Source organism: Sceloporus occidentalis, unplaced genomic scaffold (assembly GCF_023333645.1).
Source record: "Sceloporus occidentalis isolate IW3139 unplaced genomic scaffold, rSceOcc1.0.p SCAF_2, whole genome shotgun sequence".
Lineage (NCBI taxonomy): Eukaryota > Metazoa > Chordata > Lepidosauria > Squamata > Phrynosomatidae > Sceloporus > Sceloporus occidentalis.
The window spans coordinates 79,825,561-79,848,866 of NW_028316982.1; the positions used below are offsets into that span (position 1 = coordinate 79,825,561).

The 23,306-nt window shown below is 43.2% G+C and overlaps 1 protein-coding gene across 3 annotated transcripts in view; it reads right to left on the bottom strand.

The window, feature by feature from the left end:
- Positions 1–2,587: 2,587 nt before the first annotated feature.
- OAT (ornithine aminotransferase) overlaps positions 2,588–23,306 on the bottom strand; it is a 29,869-nt gene continuing 9,150 nt past the window's right edge. For 2 of the 3 annotated variants that reach the window (XM_089510101.1, XM_089510103.1), the window contains 9 exons: positions 20,927–21,145; positions 16,175–16,399; positions 15,354–15,449; positions 13,001–13,128; positions 8,371–8,493; positions 6,979–7,107; positions 5,316–5,429; positions 4,607–4,751; positions 2,588–3,426 (listed from right to left, as the gene is read on the bottom strand). In XM_089510101.1, coding sequence (XP_089366227.1) covers positions 3,266–3,426; positions 4,607–4,751; positions 5,316–5,429; positions 6,979–7,107; positions 8,371–8,493; positions 13,001–13,128; positions 15,354–15,449; positions 16,175–16,399; positions 20,927–21,125 — 1,320 coding nt within the window. In that variant the 5' untranslated portion in view covers positions 21,126–21,145 and the 3' untranslated portion in view covers positions 2,588–3,265. Of the gene's footprint in view, positions 3,427–4,606; positions 4,752–5,315; positions 5,430–6,978; positions 7,108–8,370; positions 8,494–13,000; positions 13,129–15,353; positions 15,450–16,174; positions 16,400–20,926; positions 21,146–22,157; positions 22,436–23,306 lie in introns of all 3 variants that reach the window. The other variant, XM_089510102.1, reaches the window with a different exon arrangement.

The window sequence follows — 23,306 nt, forward strand, 5'->3', positions numbered from 1 at the left end:
TGTAGCAAAATAACTGGTCTGTTGTGTTGAACTTTGTATTTTTATCATCTTCTTGGTATGTTATTTTAAAATAACTGGCTGTTGTTTTTTTAAATGCTCCTCTGGCCCCATGGCTGGATAAAAAGTAGGACAAAGATTTTGGGGCAAAAGATTGCTACTTCTCACTTCCTATTTTAGTATCTCAAACATAAGCCCAGTCAACCTAGCTCATTTTTTTTTCATTCACATGCAAAAGATAATGATGTAGTGCCACCTTCTGGCTGCTGGCTAAAGGCATAAAATACAAAGGAACAAGGGGATGACTAGTCAAGACAGTCCAACCTTATCATGTGTTAATCTGTATTCCAATCTAATGGGCCTGCTGATCCATATCAACAAAAATAGTGTGTTTTAATGGCCAGCTATTCAATAGAAAAAATAAAGAAGAAATGAATTAAGGGTACCCAATTTCCCAAAATGAGTGTCCAAAGGAGAACGCAGGATATTTTAGGGATCAATTAGTACAATAATTATAGTAACCATTGTAGAATTACTACAGTAAAGCCCATCATGTCAGCATCCTATTATTACAGCACAGAACTACAATGAATATGCCTACACAGAATAAAAGTAATGCCTTTTATTTCCTGAAATCAATGTATTTCTATACACCAATCTTAAGATCATCCGATTTTCTCTCCACCCACCCTTTTTAATAAGCTCAAGGCAGCCTTCCTGCTGACAACTTCTTTTCTGACACTAATCAAGAAAACTTCGGAAGGGCTTCCAAAAGCTGACTGCATTGTCTTGAGTCACAGTAATCCATGCTTTTCTCCTCCAAGAAGAAAAACAGAAGGATTTCACGTGGATGAAAAAAAGCATGGGAGAGGCTTATCAGCACAAACTGCTGGAATAAATAACTCCCTAAGAAAATTCAGCTATACAGTACCCACTCAAATTGAAAGTTTTGAGCACGAGTCTCCAAATGAATACATTAGCTTTGGAACGGATCCTGTTCATGTCCATTCATAGTTGCTGCCTGCATCCTGATTTAAACAACTCCTTCTAAAGTAAAACAGGTTTGTTTGTAAAAACAATATAATTGACTCAAATGTGAACAAGTCCTGACACATTTTAGTTTATAACATGTTGAGGTGCTTACAAAAGCTGAAACCAATATGAAGTACACCCAAACTCAGTATGGATAGCCGACACTAGTTTGAAGAATCCATAAGCCACTAATGGTTCACTAGACAGCATAGTTGTAGATAAAATATACTGATTAGGGCAGAACAGCAACTATGACCAGAATGAAACCTTCCATTATATATCTACCCAACCTTTGGCAACAGGTCAACTGACTAGTCATTTGGACATATTATCCAGGAACAAAACCTGCTGTTTGTTCATGCAAGAAGTCTAGCTGTGTGGATTCTCAGTTTTCAAATAAGCTTTTTGGGATCAATTTAATTTTACTACTTGTTTCTTGGTATATTAACCTTGTCTCTAAATGCCTTTCCTACAAAGTAGAACAATTTATCTTATTCTCTCAACACTGCAATTGACTGAAGTACAGTAAGGATAGCCATCTTTCTTATATCTCTCCTTAAAATTGAGTGTTTGGTAACTTTGATACTTAACAAGAGCAGATAACTTCCTCACTGGAGTTCCTGCTAGCCAATGAGCCTTCATCAGCACCAGATCAAACTACCCCCCCCCCCAAAATGATGTGGCACCAGAGCTGGCTGAAGCCATTGCCTCAGCACCACCATCAGAAAATGGGATAAACAGGCAGCTAGGAGGCAAGGTGCTACTGCCCAGATAATGAGTTGTCCAAAGACCAAAGACTCCTGCCACAAGGCCAGCAAAAGAAGACAGTTATGCACCACAGTAATCATGAGGGTCTGTAAACTCTGGAGCTCTGGCTGCAGAAAGAGGAGAGACCACCCTGAACTTAGTGAGGACATAATGCACACTCCCAGGGAAAGCATACATATAAAAGCCCTGAATGATCAAAGGGAAAAGTGGCTTGAAGGACACAAGCATGAAAGCATTCTTGCCATGCAAATCCGGACAAATACAATGAAGGCATTTGCAGACTGTGAGCTGACCGGGAGTGAAGTATGTTGGGGTACTGAAAGCATCTCTGGGGATGTGGCTTCTACAGGAGTGCCTATATGCTTCCATACTGCTCCACTTGTGTATTTTTAAGCAATGCATATTACCAGGACACTGTAAGATTCTGGTTCTCTCTTATGCAAAGGAAAATAAACCCTATTAGGAACCTCTCAATATTCCACTCAACCGAAATTCAGTGTTAAGAAGATTACTGTCTATATTTTGATCAATAGTAACCTGCTACAGAAAGTGTCTGTAATGGACAAGCTGGGAAGGGTCGCTGTAATTAGCCTGTAGCACATGGATATAAATTGTTCAAAGGAGAGGACTGACTAAGAAAAAGGCAGTTGAGATGTCTTCAAGTACATCTGCTATAAAATGTCTCTTCTCAAATTCTCAAGGGAAAAAGACTTAAGCTGTACTGTGTGTTCCTCTCATTACATTATATTGCAGTTTTGTCATAGAGATATATTATGCTATCTATCACCGATTGTATTAACAAAATGTTTATATTTCAGTTCAAATTTTAAAAGCTGATATCAATTTTAGCACAATCTTGAGCTTATGAATATGCACTGTAGAACCAGCATCTAGAGCCAGTAGTCATAATACAAAAGGTATCTGATTGTTATAGTCATAAAACACTGACCAATATGACAACTTATTTTATCAATTTTTAAGAATCAATACTCTTCAGAAAGATGAAAGATTCTACTATTCTTGATTCTTTAAAGCTAGGTTTTCCTGACAGAACACAATCATTAGCAACAACAGTAAGATTTCAGTCCTCCACTCAGCACTGAATAGTAAAAGAAAAGCTAAGTGGTAAAAGATATTTTAATAGCTTTAAGATTGTAATATTTGGTACATTAGATTTATATAATTTATAATTTCAATGAAATGTAAGGAGACATTCATAAACATAATTGGATGAAACTTAACAAATTTTCCAAAGAGACAATACAGTCAAAAACCAATTTAGTCATTTGCTTTCGTCAGGTCCATAATAAAAAAAGGTGAAATTATTTGTATCAGAAGACTTGAGTTTTCACACCCAGCAGGATGAAAAAATATCAAACCTAGGAAGGGAGAAGAGATGGCTCCAGAACATTGTTTTTTAGAGTTGGGCTGGGAATCAGCTTGCATGCACACTTTGAACAGTGCACCTTCAAAAAGACAAAATAGTTTTGTGGATAATTTCAATACATTCTCTGATTTCATCCTCCTTGATCACTAGAGGGGGAGCCAAGCGGATGATATCCCCATGTGTTGGCTTGGCCAGGAGTCCATTGTCACGGAGTCGCAGACACACTTTCCAGGCATCATAATCTTAGGGAGGGAAAGTACAAATAATGAAGAGGTTACTTTACTGGCAATGCAAGGTCTAAGCTAATATGAAGCAAGCAAGAGATGTGCTTCCTTTTCACTAAAGGAGAGAAATGTGTTCAACACTATTACTACTAAACAGTATTTGGAGGAATATTTCCTATAGAGATATCTGTGCCTCACACCCACACACATATATATATTACAAAGATAGTACAGGTTGAGTTTCTATTATCTGAAACGCTTGGGACCAGAGGAGCTTAGGGATTCGGGGATTTTTTTTTTTTTATTTTGGAATACCTGTATTTTGCATATACTTTATGCAAAATCTTGAAGACAGGGCCCAAGTCTAAACATAAAATTCATTCCTGTATGGCAGGCAATTGGACTGGATGACCCTTGTGGTCGCTTCCAACTATGATTCTATGATTTCTGTTTCATACTGTACACCTTATACACATAGTCTGAAGGTAATTTCATACACTATTTAATAATGTGCATGAAACAAAGTTTAGGCACACTGAACCATCAAAAACAAAGATATCACTATCTCAGCCACCCATGAAAAAGATTTTGTTTTTTAGAATATTTTCAATTTCCGAATTCCAAAATACACTGCAGAAATAATCCAGTTTGAGACTGCTTTAATTGCCATGGTCCAGTGCTAAGGAATCCTGGAAACTGTAATTTATTGTGGAACCAAAGCTCTAGCATTGAGCTAGGGCAGTTAAAGCTCTCTCAAATTGGATTATTCCTGCAGTATGTTTTGGACCCTAAATATGAAGACTCAACCTGTACATGCAAATATTGGTTTATAGTCTTTTTCCAAGACAAAATTGAGTAGCTTTTTGAGAAATTTCTTGTTTTATCCCTGGCAAAAAGCCTTCCAAATTTTACCAGCTGTAATTCTTGCTTCAGATGAAAGTTGTTGTAGAGCATTTCTCCACTGCAAGTCTTCCAAGCCTGTCCCCTCCTTAAAGGACATTTGTGCTGAATGGGAATTTTTTTAAAGCAAGGAGGACATGAAAACTCTTTTTCCTAAACAGCATCACCATCCCAACTGCTTCAGATGATTGGAACATTGGGCTATTTAACTGGGGTTTGCACAATTCCCTTAGAAGACTTAAAATTTGTCTTTGTTATCACACCAATGCCACGTAACAGAGTATGAGGATAGTCTCACCTTTAGTTTCACGAATAACAATGGCATTTAATAATCCTTTTCCTCTAACACAAGTCACAATATCTGATGGCGTCTTCATAAGCTCATTCCTCAATATATTGCCCATGATTTCTGCATTGTTTTCCAGCTCCTCTTCTTCAATTACCTGCAGCAATTTGAAATAAAGGAGAGAAAGCTGAACAACAAGCAATCACTGGAGTGGAAAAAACAGTGAAGTTGAGCATGGCTCTCACTACAACAACATTGCTAGCAATACTGATTCCATCAAGACAAAAGATAGCTTCCCTAAATCACAGGTGTAACACTGTATAAATGTGAAAATAAGTATTCTGGTTTAAAGACAAACAAATATTTTAAAAAATGAAATATGCTTCTTGTAATTTCAGTTTTAAAATTCATAGAAATGACAAGCTCGGGATCAGTTCTTTGAAATTTCCAATTTTCAGATTTTTAAACATTGCTGTTGGCTAGTTATTAGACGATGTCCAAAAATTCTCCTGACAACAGAGTTGAGAGAGAAATGATTCTCCTGAACTTCTGCAGTCCCCTTACCACCTTATACTCTGCTCCTGAATGGTTGAGACTTCTCAAGTTTCCTCGAGAGAGAGCTAAGAAAAGAGCAGGCTTGAATAGCCTTTTAAAATCACTGGAAGTAACTTGCTGAGAGAGCTTATGAAACTCCTCTCATTAAATTTCACCTGTTACATACCTCAAGTGCTGCCATGGCCACTCGACAAGCCAGTGGGTTCCCACCATATGTAGAACCATGTTCACCAGGTTTTATGGTGAGCATAATTTCATCATCACATAACACTGCTGAGACCTATAAGACAACAAACTTTAGAAGAATTTTCCTGTTGCTTCACATCATAGCAAAAGTAGCACAGAAGTACACTTGCACAATGATTCTAAACACCTGGTGTCTTATCACCTACACAATTACAGTTCATATATAAACCCTACAGCAGCAATACAGAACAGCTTGTTTTCATATCCCATTGCTTTCTGAACTATGTATTCCTAGGAAAATAAATGGTCAACTGCAGTGCAAGTTGAGGTAGTTATCTGTTTAATAATGATGATGATGATAATGATGATGATGATGATGATGATGATGATAACTTATTTATACTCCGCTCTTCAGCCAAGGCTATCAGAGCGGCTTACAATTTGTAAATCAGACATTTTCCTGCCCTCAGGCTTACAATCTAAAAAAGACAGACACAAAAGGAGAAGGGAATGGCAGTGGGGAAGGGGGAAAGTCCAGTGGATCTACAGTATAGTTAGCATTTATTGATTGATCTTAAACTTCTTATGCAGTGCAAACAAAGTGTCAAAATGCTGACTATAGCATTCAGACTATTCTGCAGTATTATTTTCTGCCTCAAAGCTGTTCCAAGCCAGCTGCATAATTACACAAGATAACATTGAACATCCAGATACCGGACTTTTTCTCTTTCACGTGGCATCATTAGGTGGTCAAAAATAATTTGCAAATTCACCCAAATATGGACTAGTGTCTTGCATTCTTTCGTTTATCCAATTCATGATCCAAAGTAGAACTGAAATACAGCATATCAGCTTTTCCAGATATATGGGATATGGGTATGCAGTTATTCTGCATAGACAAGGGATGGTGAACCTCTGACCTTACAGATATTGTTGAACTCTAATTCCCATCAGCTGCTGGTCAATAAGAACAGAAACTGTAGTCTAACTTCGGAAAGGCCACAGGTTTCCCATCCCTGTCATAGGCAGAACAGTTCTAGTAAAATGTAGATTATGTCATGTTAAGATTAGCTAGGCACACAAGGAAGCTCATAGTCTACACTATGTTCTCTACAATTAATTAACCCACTGGGTCCTTTTTACCACTTTTATATATGCAGTAACAGAACATTTTACTTCTTTCTTTGGCTTCTTACAAGACTTGTCAAAGGGCATGCCTTTGCTTCACAGCTGTTTCCTATGTTAGAAACATTACATCACAGAAAAGTGGCAGCAAGGCAGTTAACATCTAAAAGCCTGCATGGAAAAACTTACAAATATTTCTAAAGGGGAAACAAGTCTGGCAAGGATACAAGAATACTCAACAACACTCATGTTCTCTTTAGTGACAGTGCAGTGCTGATTTCCTTCCCATATTGCTTCTTTGTTTTTGTTTTTTACCAAATAGGAATGATTTGCCACTGTACTATCACATCATAAGACCATAAATGCTGGAATGGAGTTTACCCCATGAGTGGCCCTTTCCTTGGGCCAGTTCTTAATCAGCTCAATACATAATCAGGTATTTTAAAAGAAATACATAATCAGGTATTATGTACAGCAGGAAATACATAATCAGGTATTTTAAAAGAACCAATACTTACAGGATAGACACCTCCAGACAAGGCCTTTCCAAGTAAGATGAGATCTGGCCTAACGTTTTCATGGTCAACAGCCAGCATTTTCCCAGTCCTAGCTAACCCAGTCTGAATTTCATCCGCAATAAAGAGAACCTGTTTTGTTTTTAAAAGGATCAGTGTATAAGATTAAATTTAAAGAGAAATGCTTTTTAGTATAGTAACTTCATCCCAACAATCCAAGTATTCCCATTTTTCCAGACATTAAGTATGCCATTAATCAAACAACCTCTAGTGTTTAAGGACTGCTCAAAATCAACAGTATCACATAATATCTGCACACTTTTAAAGTAACTATTCTAGTCTACAGTTGTGCCCATACTGAAAGAAAATATTGTAGGGGTGACTGGTCAGTAGCTGAGAATGCTTTCCAGCAGGAATGGAGAATTCTATCCAGTGTAAGGAGAAGATTGTCTCTCTGGCACAGCCCTAGGAAGCTTCATGATTTCTCACTCCTTGTCACAGTGAGGCCTTTCTTTGTGGAGATGCACAGTATGACTACCATTGCCTCCTCCAAAGGAAAGCGCCAAAGAAGAACAGCTCCAATATACATGGAAATCTTGTCATGTGATTCTCTTGGTCACATTTCAAATCCGTGTTTATATTTATCTGGCCTTCAGTGTCCAAGTTGGGAGGATATTATAAAAATTCCACAAGACAAGATTTACCACTGCTGCACCCAAAGGTAAACAGGGTTGTTATCTCAAATTAGCCCTATTGACAGGTTGAGAAATAAAGAATAGTTGGCCAAAAGTGGGATAAAGTCCAAATTTAAAGGGCACACAAAGCACATTCCAATAATTTTACTGTCTACTCAAGATAAACACAAGAAGGATAAGGTAGCAGGGTTAAGCAATGGGCTCACCATTCAAAAAAGTGTTCTACCAGGACAATGCTAGCATCAGTGATGAGAAAAAGAGAGCACTGATTTCTCCAAAAATGCTGTATCCCTTACTGATGTCCCTTTGGGAGACTGATTAACCTATATATTAGATCAGTGGTTCCCAACCTTTCTAATGCCGTGACCCACAGGTTAAGAACTACTGCACTAGAGTATTACAGATTATGGTGCCAACCCTGGGTCTTAGGTAACCCCTGTGAAAGGGTTGTTCAACCACCAAAGGGGTCGCGACTCACAGGTTGAGAACCACTGTATTAGATGATATGCAACTAAAACACAGGGGAGAAAGACATACTAAAGAAAACTCAGAAATAACTAGCATGTGTTTTGAAATTTATGATAGTATTATATGGCTGCTAGTTTTGGTCTAAAAAAACTATTTGTATTTGCTAGTTAGAAGACTGGGACACTTTCCAGTATTTAAATATTCTCATTTTATTGCAGTGAGACATACGTACATTGTGTTTTGTGCAAAGCTCTCGCACACCTGTTAAATAACCCTTATCAGGAACAATCACACCAGCTTCACCCTGAATGGGTTCCACCATGAAAGCTGCTACATTTGGATCTTGAAGGGCACGCTAGGGAGGAGCAGAGAAAACAAAATTACTGAATGCAATTATAGAAAGATGCCATTTCTTCCCCATAACAAAGTGCAATGGCCAGGAGCCCACTGGTGCCCTACAAGGGCATGGTAATACCAGAGCACACAGTGGTAGCTGGAGGAGAAATATCCCATGTGTAGCACCCATGAAGGAATTAAGAAGAGGATAAACTGGCTACTCAGAACCAGCACAATTTGTCTGCCTTCCCTCAGTGTTGCTGTGTGACCTTGGAAAAAGTGTAAGGCACCAACAGGATTCCAGCAATTGCATCAAACATCTACACAGGCCTGCTTACAATGATCTCATATGATGATACAGTAATTCTTAATGTAAACCACTAAAAGGTTTTTTTTAATTATTTCAACGCCACAAGCATATATCCCTATTTATGTGAAACATCAAATTGCTTGAGACTACTAAAAAAAGGATTCTAACACCTTCAGCATAAGAAACACAAAAGGTACTTTGATTAGATTCTTCCCATAATGTGCTAGCAATGGAATGCTTGAGAAGCATATAAATGTCACAGTGCTGTATGTATATTACCCTTCTCCCCATCTCTCAGTTCCACTGAAGTGGAAAACTGACTTGCAGATCTTATCCTGACCATGTTACTACCTATACCAGGGGTCGGCAACCTCCGGCCCGCGGGCCGGATGCGGCCCGCGAAGGCCTGGCTACCGCCCCCCGGCTGCTGTTGCCGCCACAGAGACCGCCCGCCGCAGCTTTTCGCCACTCTGGGCATCGCCATTTTGGGCGGCAAAATGGCGGCGAGGTCGCGCGAGACTTCTCCGCCATTTTGGGCGAAAAACGGCGGCGCCCATAGCGGCCTCGGGGGCTATGGGCGCCGCCATTTTGCCGCCCAAAATGGCGGCGCCTAGAGCGGCTGCTGCGGCCGCTGCGGCAGCGGCGGCGGGCCTCTAGGAGGCCCGCTGCCGTCTCTGGGATCCTCCAGGCGGGCTCCCATGGAGGCAGGGGGCCTCTGCGGGGCCCACTGCCGTCCCTGGGGCCCTGCAGGAGGGCTCCCAGGGCGGCAGGGGGCCTCTGGGAGGCCCACTGCCATCTCTGGGGCCCTCCAGGCGGGCTCCCAGGGCGGCAGGGGGCCTCTGCGGGGCCCGCTGCCGTCCCTGGGGCCCTGCAGGAGGGCTCCCAGGGCGGCAGGGGGCCTCTGGGGGGCCCGCTGCCGTCCCTGGGGCCCTGCAGGAGGGCTCCCAGGGCAACAGGGGGCCTCTGGGGGGCCCGGTGCCGTCGCTGGGGCCCTCCAGGAGGGCTCCAAGGGCGGGAGGGGGCCTCTGGGAGGCCCGCTGCCGTCTCTGGGGCCCTCCAGGCGGGCTCCCAGGGCAACAGGGGGCCTCTGGGGGGCCCGGTGCCGTCGCTGGGGCCCTCCAGGAGGGCTCCAAGGGCGGGAGGGGGCCTCTGGGAGGCCCGCTGCCGTCTCTGGGGCCCTCCAGGCGGGCTCCCAGGGCGGCAGGGGGCCTCTGCGGGGCCCGCTGCCGTCTCTGGAGCCGTGCAGGAGGGCTCCCAGGGCGGCAGGGGGCCTCTGCGGGGCCCACTGCCATCCCTGGGGCCCTGCAGGAGGGCTCCCAGGGCAGCAGGGGGCCTCTGGGAGGCCCACTGCCATCTCTGGGGCCCTCCAGGCGGGCTCCCAGGGCGGCAGGGGGCCTCTGCGGGGCCCGCAGCCGTCCCTGGGGCCCTGCAGGAGGGCTCCCAGGGCGGCAGGGGGCCTCTGCGGGGCCCGCTGCCGTCTCTGGGGCCCTGCAGGAGGGCTCCCAGGGCGGCAGGGGGCCTCTGAGAGGCCCGCTGCCGTCTGGGGCCCTCCAGGCGGGCTCCCAGGGCGGCAGGGGGCCTCTGCGGGGCCCGCTGCCGTCCCTGGGGCCCTGCAGGAGGGCTCCCAGGGCGGCAGGGGGCCTCTGCAGGGCCCGCTACCATCTCTGGGGCCCTGCAGGAGGGCTCCCAGGGCAGCAAGGGGTCTCTGGGAGGCCCGCTGCCATCTCTGGGGCCCTCCAGGCGGGCTCCCAGGGCGGCAGGGGGCCTCTGCGGGGCCCACTGCCGTCTCTGGAGCCCTGCAGGAGGGCTCCCAGGGCAGCAGGGGGCCTCTGGGAGGCCTGCTGCCGTCTCTGGGGCCCTCCAGGCGGGCTCCCAGGGCGGCAGGGGGCCTCTGCGGGGCCCGCTGCCCTCTCTGGGGCCCTGCAGGAGGGCTCCCAGGGTGGTAGGGGGCCTCTGCGGGGCCCGCTGCCATCTCTGGGGCCCTCCAGGCGGGCTCCCAGGGCAGCTGGGGGCAACTGCGGGGCCCGCTGCCATCTCTGGGGCCCTGCAGGAGGGCTCCCAGGGCAGGAGGGGGCCTCTGGGAGGCCTGCTGCCGTCTCTGGGGCCCTCCAGGCGGGCTCCCAGGGTGGCAGGGGGCCTCTGCGGGGCCCGCTGCCGTCTCTGGAGCCCTGCAGGAGGGCTCCCATGGCGGCAGGGGGCCTCTGCGGGGCCCGCTGCCGTCTCTGGGGCCCTCCAGGCGGGCTCCCAGGGCAGCTGGGGGCAACCGCGGGGCCCACTGCCATCTCTGGGGCCCTGCAGGAGGGCTCCCAGGGCAACAGGGGGCCTCTGGGGGGCCCGGTGCCGTCGCTGGGGCCCTCCAGGAGGGCTCCAAGGGCGGAAGGGGGCCTCTGGGAGGCCCGCTGCCGTCTCTGGGGCCCTCCAGGCGGGCTCCCAGGGCGGCAGGGGGCCTCTGCGGGGCCCGCTGCCGTCTCTGGAGCCCTGCAGGAGGGCTCCCAGGGCTGCAGGGGGCCTCTGCGGGGCCCGCTGCCATCTCTGGAGCCCTCCAGGCGGGCTCCCAGGGCGGCTGGGGGCCTCTGCGGGGCCCGCTGCCGTCTCTGGGGCCCTGCAGGAGGGCTCCCAGGCCGGCAGGGGGCCTCTGCCCGGCCCGCTGCCATCTCTGGGGCCTTCCATGAGGGCTCCCAGGGCGGAAGGGGGCCTCTGGGGGGCCCGGTGCCATCGCTGGGGCCCTCCAGGAGGGCTCCAAGGGCGGCAGGGGGCCTCTGGGGGGCCCGGTGCCATCGCTGGGGCTCTCCAGGAGGGCTCCAAGGGCGGCAGGGGGCCTCTGGGGGGCCCGGTGCCGTCGCTGGGGCCCTCCAGGAGGGCTCCAAGGGCAGCAGGGGGCCTCTGGGAGGCCCGGTGCCGTTGCTGGGGCCCTCCAGGGGGTCCTCCAGCGCTGGCAGGCCCCTCCCCAGCTTTTCTGCCGGTCTCTGATGGGGCCTGGGGCCCCGTCAGGGGCCAGCAAAAATGGGGAGGCCTGGCCCCGGAGGGTGGAAGCTCCGCCCCTGGCATGCGGCCCCTCCCCTGGAGGGTGGAAGCTCCACCCCCCAGCACACAGCCCCGCCCCAGAGGGTGGAAGCTCCACCCCCGGCACGTGGCCCCGCCCCGGAGGGTGGAAGCTCCACCCCTGGCATGTGGCCCCGCCCCGGAGGGTCGAAGCTCCACCCCCCGGCTTCGCCCCCCCCCCCCCCAGTCGCCTGAGGGACAGCAACCCGGCCCCCGGCTCAAAAAGCTTGCCTACCCCTGACCTATACCATCCTTACTTGTTACAACTAGAAACAAGTGAGACCTGCAATAAAATGCCATATAGTACCCTTCTGTCTTTCACTTCTCTTTGTCTGCTCTTCCTCACTCTTCTGTGTTCTTCCTCTTTACCATTTGTTCTTCTCTCCTACTTTCCTTCTCCATTCCCACAACTCTCCCTTTTGACTCTACAGTCCTCTCTTCCATCTTCATTCACTACGCTTTGAGATGGGAGCCAGGAAAAGATGCCTGCTCCATGACATTAATTCTTCACACACTGCCACTTCAATGGGCTGTGTGTTTAACCTCTTTTCCGGTCTTCTTTATCCCTTTCACATGCATAGTCTGCATTTTCCAGCAGTCAACTTCTTTATCCTTACTGTGTTTGTTTTTCACTCTATAAAATGATTTACCTCTACATAATTTGGAATTGTCTCAGCAAATAGAGTTACAATTCAGCAGAGCTTTAGAATTATTATTAATTCTTTATTATTATTATTATTATTATTATTATTTAGAAAGAATGCTAGTTTTCTATCAGCCAATGAAAATATACTAAGCGGTAATCTTTTGATAGTCAAGTATGACTACTGATTTTCAAGACATGCCCCCCATAATGAATCATGAGCTGACATAGCCAAACAGATCAAGATGTTGATCTATGACCATTTAGAATTAATTCACAAAAGCCAAAGGGTTTCACATGAGCAGGTTCATATAGAGAAACCTCAATGCAAAATGGTCTTCATTTGGACTCAGTGTAGTTGTCATTTCAACAACTGCATTGGCACTGCTGTCATTTACTAGCCACATTTTAGACTGTCCTTAATTCAGACCCTGAAGGGTCAAAAAGAAAACAAAAGAAGTACACAAAACAAAAAAGGAATGCAACTTTGCAGAGGAATGTAACTTTACAGAATGGGAAATAGTGTGATACCTCAAGACCTGGCAGATCATTGTATGGAATAACTTCAAAACCTGGCATAAATGGTCCAAACCCATCGTAGCTTGAAGGGTCTGTAGAACTTGAGATAGCAGAGAGTGTTCTTCCCCAGAAGTTGCCAGCTGCCATGAAAAAGAGAAAGAAACTGAACATGAGATGCCACCTACACATTTAATGTTTAGAAATATTATGCAATCCAACTAGATTCACAAGCCAAAGAGGGTATCAGATAATAAACATTTCAAAAAGGTTGAGATTTATCAAAAATGAGTTTAAATCAAGTCTCTTTACCAGTTCTGCTACGTGTGTGTGTGTGTGTGTGTGTGTTCTAAGTCACCTGTCAATTTATGGCAGCCCCATGAATTTCATTGGGTTTTTTACACAAGAAGTGCTCAGAGGTGGATTTGCCAGTTCCTTCTTCTGAACTATGCATGTGGTATTTGTTAGCAGTCTCCCATTCAAGTACTAACGAGCTGATTTGCTTAGCTTCCAAGACCAGACAGGATCTGGTGTCTTTAGAGTATTTATCTACTTATTTATTACATAATCTCTATTCCCGATTCAAAACAGAAAAAAATCTCTATGAAATAATTTTGGACAACACGTGGGCACATTAGTATTTAAGATTTAAATGTAATATAAGGACACTGCAGTGACTAATGGAAGTGGATAATTTTTTTCAACTGAACTATCTGAACAATAAACTGCTGGATTTTGTGATTTCAAAAATGGGTTTAGCTATGAATGCAATCTGAAATCTGTGCAATGCCTAAGAGAATTTAATGCAACCAAAGGTGCAATCCCACCTCCATCTAAAGTGTACTCTAGAAAATAGTAAAGTGCTACACTGCTGAGAGGATACTTATAGGAATCTGAAGCATGTCTGCAGACAGCTCTGCAAGCACAGATGTACTGCAGGTGGTGTTCCACCAGCAGAGGAAGGGACATGTTTGGAGGGAGAAAATCAGTCCTGGATACAAAAGATTCCCTGAGATACCTGATTAAATAACATAACTATGTCAGCACATGAACTGGCATAACTGATTTTCCCATGTAGTGAAAGGGGGAAATATTTGCACATTGAATAAAAGAGAGTAAGCTGCACAAGCCAGAAAAGTTCAGCAAGCCTTCCCCGATGCTCCTTGATGATATATGACTCCCCCCTATATGTACAGCATTACCGAGCACATTTAGCTGGCCTGGATTTGGTGTATGGTTTTAATCTGTATTCTGGAATGTTTTTATTGAAGTTTTATTTATGTATTGCAATTTTTATTCTGTATTTTGTATTTGATATTGCAATTTTTACCTGTATACCGCTATGATCAACATGGAATAGCGGTTTATAAATAAAACTTATTATTATTTATTATTATTATATGAAGTGGTGCTAGCCCCTATTTTGTTCTACCCATCTCCATCAGCTTGCTTCATCAGTTCCAGTCTCCTCTTACATTCAACTTAATGGTTGTGACTAATTCAGGGCTTTGTGGCTTCAACAGCAATCCTGCTTTTTTGTTCCATAACTACTCAGCACATTTTTGCTTAACATCCAGCTTGACAAAGAATTCTCAAGAACTCAGAACACTTGGTCACTATTTTGACACATTTATTTGTTCCTGTTAAATCCATTGTCCAGCTGGATGTTCTACCCCTTCTAATAAATGAGCATGCTACAGGGGAAACATCCAACTGCTTTTAAGTCAGATGTTCCTACCTAATCCTGTACTTTAAACAGCATTTAAGTTTAATTAAGTTGCAAAGGCTTAATTTACAATAGATTATTATTTAGCTGTCTCAAGTGCTGTAAACCTATGTTCACTGTAGTGGTAACAAAACAAAACAGATGATTTCTTTATTAATATGTCTCTTAAAGATGAGACATTATACCATGCTGCCCAGAAGAGTCCATCCAATTTCAGTCAACTAATGTGCAAACTTTAACATTCTACATCTATAACTACCAAATTCTGTGGCATTTGTTCCCTAAAAAGCATACTTACAACTGCAGCTGAATCATAACACCACCATTCCACCCTTATCTTCTCACTGGGGTATAGACTCTTTAGGGCACCAGACAATACATAAACCATTAATTTTTTTACAAAAATAGAGAAGGCAACCTCTTCACATTATTTTAACTTAATAAAGCAATTCATGATGAAATCACTGCAACAAAAGACATGTCAGTTGTGATATTTAAATAAATAGCAGAGAAGCTATGCTTTAGCACAAAGGTCTATGTAGGTTTTGTTTTTTTTAAGATACAGTCTTTAATAAGCAGCAATTTCCACCATCTTTAGCTTATTTAGTAGCATGAAGTTCTTGTAGTATTATGCTGACATACCTGCAAAAATTATCTTTGCTTTGTATTTTGGAATTCCTTTCACTGTATACGCCCACTTACGAGCCAGCTTACAAGCTGTTTCTCCAGCCTCCACACCTAAGACAAAAGAGTGCATACAATGGAGATGTGTTTAGAGAAAGAAATTACAGTCATTAATATCAGAAGTCATGTCTATCTACAGAGATATATTATTCAAAGATAGGACAAAAACTCTTAATGCCGATCACAGTATGGGTATTAGATGAGGTTATTTTAGTCCCTGGGGATGTGGTGAAGAAAGAGAAATCAACACTGTTGTTGTTGGGTGCCTTCAAGTTGTTTCCGACTTACAGTGACCCTAAGGTGAACCTATCCCATGGGTTTCTTGGCAAGTTTCTTCAGAGGGGGTTTGCCATTGCCATCTTCTGAGAAGGAACGTTTGTGACTTGCCCAAGGTCACCCAGTGGGTTTACACGGCTGAGCCAGGATTCAAACCCTGGTCTTCAAGGTCAACATCTAACACTCAAATCACTACACCACGCAGGATCTCAAAGCAGCACTATTCCCCATAAAAGAAAGAAAAAATCCAATTTTGGCTGTACCTTTTCTCCAGTGGGGAAATTCTGCCAAGGACCCAGAAAATATTTGGAATATACAAATATCACACCAATGTAATTAGTGACTGTAAGCATGGTCAAGACAGACACAGGATTTGGTGCTCATCAGATCTCCAACATTCAGCAAGGAGGTTCAAACTTTGAGAATCCACAAATATCTGCTATCACATTCCACTTAAATAACAAAAAAAACATGGTTTATAAAGACAGAACAGGGAATGTTACCTGTGTTCACTGGAAGTACTTTGTTGTACTTGAACATTTTGGTGACATACTCTTCATATTCACCAAGTACATCATTGTAAAATGCTCTTGAGGTAAGGGTAAGTTTTTCACTCTGGGATTTTAGAGCAGCTACAATCTTTGGATGACAGTGCCCTTGATTGACAGCACTATAAGCACTTAAGAAGTCAAAATATCTTTTGCCTTCTACATCCCACACATAAACACCTAGAAAAGATTAGAAAAACAAAGTTAAGGTACTAGGAAAATACTAGCAGGGCAAATCTTCCACATAAACAAGATAATTTTAGAGCATTAATTGTTTGAGAGAATTAAAGGCACAGAAGTGTTTAGGATTGCAATCTGATACTTGAATCCAGTCAGTCTTACTTGTAGCAGATATGTATAGGACTGTGCGGAGATGCAAACTATAGGATAAACTTTGGTCAAATAAATTTCTACATAGCAGCTTTTCCATACAGGTAAGTGTTCTACTGGCTGCGTTAGAAAATCTTAATCAGTATAACATCAGGACATAGTTCAGATTTCTCAAGTTCCCTGATAGGTTTAGACACAAAGGATTAAGGTTTATCTTTCATAAGCTAAAGGTGTAGTCTTGCACTTACAGAGAAATGCGCATATTGGTAAGTAGGTCACTTACACATTTTAAGATACATGAGTGGCTAATGTGACAAATATTATACAGTCAGCCCTTCTTATACACAGATTTTTTATACACGGATTCAAGCATACACAGTTTGAAAATGTTCCAAAAAAGTATAAAGTTACCTTGATTTTCCTTTTTTTATAAGGGACACCATTTTGCTATGCCATTACATTTAATGGGACTTGAGCATACATGGATTTTGTTATACACGGGGGATCTTGGAACCAAACCCCAGCGTATAACAAGGGTCCACTGTAGTAGCAAGAATAGGCTGCTGTTTAACCAGCATTAACTGGTTAAATTAAGTGCAACAAAATGTATCCTCTTCCCTTGCAAATGGCCACTGAACTACATGTATCTGGTTGAGCTGTAGTAGAATTCTTCAGTGATTTTTGCACTGCGAGTATTAGCCATAGAACATGTTTTTGGCATAGTTTATGATATGGTAACTACCGTGGATGTGCTAAATTCACCTAGAAAAGACTACTGCTAGTTGAATATACATCCCATTTATATCCTACCTAAGCACAGTTTCATGAAGCCAGGAATGTATTGTTGTTTGTTAAGTGCCAACTTTCAAAATGACCCGCATGCAGCAGTTCTGCACACCGAAAAAAAGGGCAAGAAGTGGTCAAAGTTTACAAAAAAACCCCAAAAACTTCCCCTAAAGTGATGAGCAGATTTTCCTATTGAGGCCACAGTGGTGTCTTCTGCCCAATCTACCAAGGTTAACAAGAAAAACTCAAAGACACTATGGTCCCATACAGACTGGCCAAAATAAAGCTGCTTCAGGTCACTTTGGAAGTATGCTATTTAAATGATGCATGCATCCTAAGAGTATGGAAGCCACTCCAAAGCCACACTCCAGTCCTAAGGACTGGAGTGCAGCTTTGGCGCAGCTTAAGGACTCTTAGGATGCATGCATCATTTAAATAGCATACCTCCAAAGTGACCCGAAACAGCTTTATTTTGGCCAGTCTGTATGGGGCCAAAGTCATGTTAATCAGTAAATCAGTATGCAAAGTGATGTTATAGCACCTTTGAGACTAAATGAAAGCTTCTTTCTTTCAGTTAGTCTCAAAAATGCTACAAGATCTTCTGTATAAGAATAAACTTGTAAGAAAGAAGAATGAACGCATAGGTAAACTCACATATTAAAGTGATGAAGCCTTCTCTTGGCCCATGGAATGAAGCCAAGAGAAGACTACTTTCTTGTTTCCAAGGAAAACAGAAGGCAACATAGTTCCCACCCTCGCTCCCTCCTTCCCCACAAGTGATACATTTCAGCAGGCTGCAAGATGCCAAGAAGAAAGAACTGTTTACTTGTCCTCAAGGAAGCACTTGATATGTTATACTTTACTTTGTTACACTGATCTACCTGTCAAACACATATTCACTGAGATAATATAGTTGTACAAAGCTACTAATTTGCAGCTGTAAACCAATAAAGAGGTTGACCTGTAAACATTTTCCAGGCACATCACTCCAAGCTTTAATCTAGCATTATGAGGTTACATAGTAGCAAAAGCACAGTTAGACTTTGACACTATTTAAGCTTCTAATTAGTTTAAATATTACATTAGGTGAAGCTTGCTAAATGTAATAAAACTTCAGAAACAAGTCTAGTGTGGCAAACAGCTGGCGCCCAAATGCTGAAAAGCTCTCTAATATATCCTCAGTTAACTTCAAGACATAACCAGGGACCCATAAGCTTTTACAACAGAAGCTGGAGAAGAGGTAGTAGATCATACAAGTGTGTCCTCCATGACAATTATTCTGAAGATAATTCTACAGGAGAGAAATCGCTGGTGAAACATAAATGCCAGCAAACTATCATAACTATTAAGTTTATCTACTTATTATAGTTTATTCTGGTTTTGAGATTTAGTTAGTACTAGGCCAAAGTACGTAGTGCAATGTAAGCATCCTGAGGAGGAGGAGAAAGCATCTGGGACATAAGATACTCAGAGCTGTGCACATAACATCTACTGTGAATAGTTAATGAGGAGATGTAGTTGGTACCAATTACAACACATAGCTTGGAAAAGGTTTTTTTTTTAATTCTTTTAATTCTTCCTAAATATTCTTTGAACATTTTCAAGCCATGGATGCTTGAATCTGTGGATAAAGACTCTGTGCATACAGAGGGCCAGCTGCAGTGCCTAGCCAGGGCCTTTTGTTTTCTGTTGTAAAGGATGTACTTGTAAGCAGCATTGTTTTGAATGATGGAAACCACAAAATACTAGCACACACAGGCAAAAAGGGACATAGTGAATCTAATGGGGCTCCAGCATACGCTGGATTTCCCTTATGCGGCGGGGTCAAGTGGACTGGTAGCAGACTAAGGTGTGAACTGCATTTCAGGAGCCACAGAAAATGGTTTTCTTGTGTGTCCTTGTTTTTTCTTAACTTCTACAAGGTTCCAACAAAGAGAGAAGGAGCAAACCCAGCACAGAAGAGTATTTTTTTCAACAGAAATAAGCCACAAGCATCAGTGTAATACAATTATCTCTCCTCTGCAAGTCAATGAAAATATGACATTTAGATTCTCATAACTCACTAAAGCATTTTAGGATTCAAAAGAATTGATACCATCTCCACCGACCTGGTCCAAATGTTAAGCGATAGTCAGTCAGTCAGAAATAGACACTCAAATCTCTTTCAGCTACTTGCAGCTGTAGGCTACTCCTCACAGCTCATATATGAGCCTAAATACCATAAAGTCACTAGATCCTGTTTGATATTGGAAGCTGAGTAGGTCAAGCCCTGATTAGTACTTGGATGGGGAATACCAGTTGCGGTAAGCTATATTTCAGAGGAAGAAACAAGAGTTAGAAGAGACTAAAAGGGCCATCCATTCTAAACCCCTGCCATGCAGAAATACACAATGAAAGCACTCCTGACAGATGGCCATCCAAACTCTCTTTAAAAGCCTCCAAAGAAGGAGACTCTCCCACAGTCCAAGGGAGCATATTCCATTGTCAAATAGCTCTTACTGTCAGGAAGTTCTTCCTGAGGGTTAGGTGAAAGCTCTTTTGGTTAGTTTTGGTCCAACTCTCTAATATGTTAAAGACATTTTGAATTCTGAATCTGTCCTCTGGGCTATTACCGCTCCTAATTTAGTGTCATCTGCAAATTTGATAAGCATGCCCTCTATTCCTTCATCCATTCCAAGTCATTGATAAAGATGCTGAATAGCAATGGGCCCAGGACACTGGGTTGCCATAATTGTCCACTTTTACCAGGGACAAAATGTGGAACAAATTCAAGACCAAACTGTAGGACAACTGCAGGACAAAACTCAGGCCAAAATGTAGGACATTGAAGAAAAATGGTGGACCTTAAATGTCCTACATTTTGAGCTGAGTTTTGTCCTGCAGTTGCCCTTCAGTTTGGTCTTGAATTTGTCCTACATTTTGTCCCTGGTAAAAGTGGACAATTATGGCAGCCCTACCAGGACAGAACAACATGGCCTTTTAATGCCCAAACAACAATAACAAGTGGTCCATGGTCAATCATTGATGACCAAAGTTAGGGTTCTGGAGCCAAGTCCCAAGAACTACAGTTCACAGCAAAAACTGAGATGGTAAGCATCAAAAATTTTATGAGGGAAGCATCTGATTCCCATTCTTTTATACTTCCCAGCCAGCCACCCACTGAAAGAAAGGAAAGTTGTCACTACAGATAGCTTCCTGCCAGCCTCTTCCTCCCACTCATTTCTCCACTTCTCACACTAGAATCATATATGAGCTCTCTTTTCTCTGATATAGGAAGAAGGGCAAGTGCAGAGGCAGCAGCTATGGAGTCAGTTGTGTTTCTCAGCTGGATAAAAGACAAGTGATAGATGTTTATAGTCTCAGCATCCTCTCTCTAGTGAAAAAGCACCCATGAGCAGGGAGTGAAGACATTCAGAAATTCTAGTATTCCACAATTTCTTTCCCCCAAAGAAATATTCCTTTTGCACTGAGAGTTCATTAATCACTGGAGGGAGACGGGAAGAAAATAATGATCTGTATAGCTGAATTAAGAACTAAGTACCCAACATGCCTTAAACCACTATTACATTTGAGCATATCAGATATATTTACCTTTCCCTTTTTCAAGTGCAACTGGGAGTGGGTGGTAGTTATGTGCACCATACTTGGCCTCTCGTTCATATATATATTCAGGTGACGAACAGCCCTGGACCGTTTTCTTAGTTGCAATCGATGTGGCTGAACTCACAGAAGCATGAACACCACGACGGAGAACAGCAAGTGATTGGGGGTAGGCCAGCTTGGAAAACATGATTACAGTATGGTGCAGTTCTGAAAACATAAAAGTGCACATAGAAAAACATGTAAGAAACCAAAGGTTAGGAATTTTGGAGCTTTTGCAAACCAGAATTACTAATGTTAATTCATTAAAATGTATAAAAAGAAACTTATAAAGATAGTTGGGATTACATGCAGTGCTTTCAACAGTCTTTTTGTATCTATAGAACATTTTAACATACCGTAGTTATGACAACCAAGGTCTGAATGTTATGTTAGGAAGAAAATACTAATGCAGAATTTTCACAGATAAGGCAGACAACCATTTTGCACACATTTGCTAAAATATAAGGGACACAGAGAGAACCAACCCTGGGCTTCCATCCCAAGACAAGGTGTGGATGCTACAAACTGATGTAGTGCTGCTGAGAAAGTTGTATTTGCTTGTAATAGTAAGATATAGCATAATAGAGATATCATTAGATATAAAATTGATGTGGAAACTGAATTAATAAATTGATGAATGTATGAAAAGGTATAATTATATACCAGAAGATAACAAAGATTGAGGCAGTCATTAAGGAAATTACAATAAATGACTGTCAATTAAACATATCTGTGAGTTTCATAGATCTGACTTGCCATTCCAAGTTGTTGCATTACATCTCAATTTGTGTTCAGCCTATTTAAGACCAACACACCTACCCCTCCTCCACACATTTCAATTTCTGAGTCATAAAACAACTTTTATTACACAGCTTCTGTAACCTGAGAAACAAGACATAAAGAAATCATGCTAGGCAGTTTTCAGTAGCCAATTCTCATTACACAAATCCCAACAAAGCTAGGAGGAATTTTTTTAGCTATACTCTACAACGCTTCAACTCTAGGGGTTGGTAAATTGGACTGACGGTTAAAAAATTAATTTTGACAATAAACTTGGGGGAATAAAATAAATACCATATATCATGTTATGGGGGGATCAAAATTTTAAAGGCATGCACATTTTAACCCTGTAAAATGGGATCAAAGATCAATATAATGCAGTATTATGTTACCAACTGACCTCCATCCAAATATTCTGTGGCCACTCATAAGCCAGGTATGTAAACAACAGCCCTCCCATCTGTACATGACATCTGGTCCTCAGACGTATACTTGTGATGGCCTCAAGTACTACTTTGCATGTTAGATCAGATGCAGGCATACGTACTTTAAGCCAACTGGAAGTTCTCAAAACAGTTTTGTTCTTCTAGCTTTGACCAGGGGGGCATTTTTCTTTTATTTTTTTGCTTTGAAGAAGTAGTAGTTCCTGGCAGTAAACTTCTCTTCCCTACTGCAGAGCTTTAAAAATTGAAAAATTCATTTTCCTTTATGTAACTGCCAGTGGTATTCTAGCTGAGGAATTCACAGTGTTAAAAAAAAGTGGATTTTACAAGCTCTACACTACTTTAAGCAGGCAACTAGCTAATTTCTCTTACTTTCTGTTAACCATGAATCTCCATGACTTGGTAGTGAGGTACAGTGGCTAGGCAGGTGAGGGGAGAGAACCTACCCACTTAAGAGTATACTAAGCTCCAGCTACGTGATGCAGAGAATAGGTCTCTTTTCCCCCAGTGTGCCAAAAACTAGCACTATATCGGGATCCATCAGCTATAACTGTGTTGGAGTTTTTTTTCTTTCCTGGAAACTCAAACAGGGCCAGGCAGCAAATGGCCTACGGAGTGGAACTGGTCCAGGAAGCACAACTTAATAGCACTGGTCTAAATTAAGAGAAGATGTTTAGTAATTGAATATACATGAGAAAAGGGAAAGCAGGGTAAATACAAAAGCAAATAAAACAACAGTTCCCCTCCTAACTCACGTATCTGGGATCTGCACCCTCGAATATCCACGGAGGGGCAACCTCCGCTATTTCCAATGTCCTGTACACAGGGGCACGACCCATTCAAGCCTATGAGGCTGGAATATGCACAAACCTCCATCAACGCCAGGAGGGGGTCTGGAACAGATCTCCCACAAAAACGGAGGGCCAACTGTACATTGCTTTTAACCAATGTTAACTCAAACTTACACATAGGTCAGGGATCATATCTGCCTTGCTTAGTTGAGAAGGATGCTCAAGGGTGACAAAAGAATAAAGCAGGGATGGACAATTGTGAGAGACTGGAGAGGTGCATTAGCTGGTCCGGAGACCTTCCCCCACCACATCCGC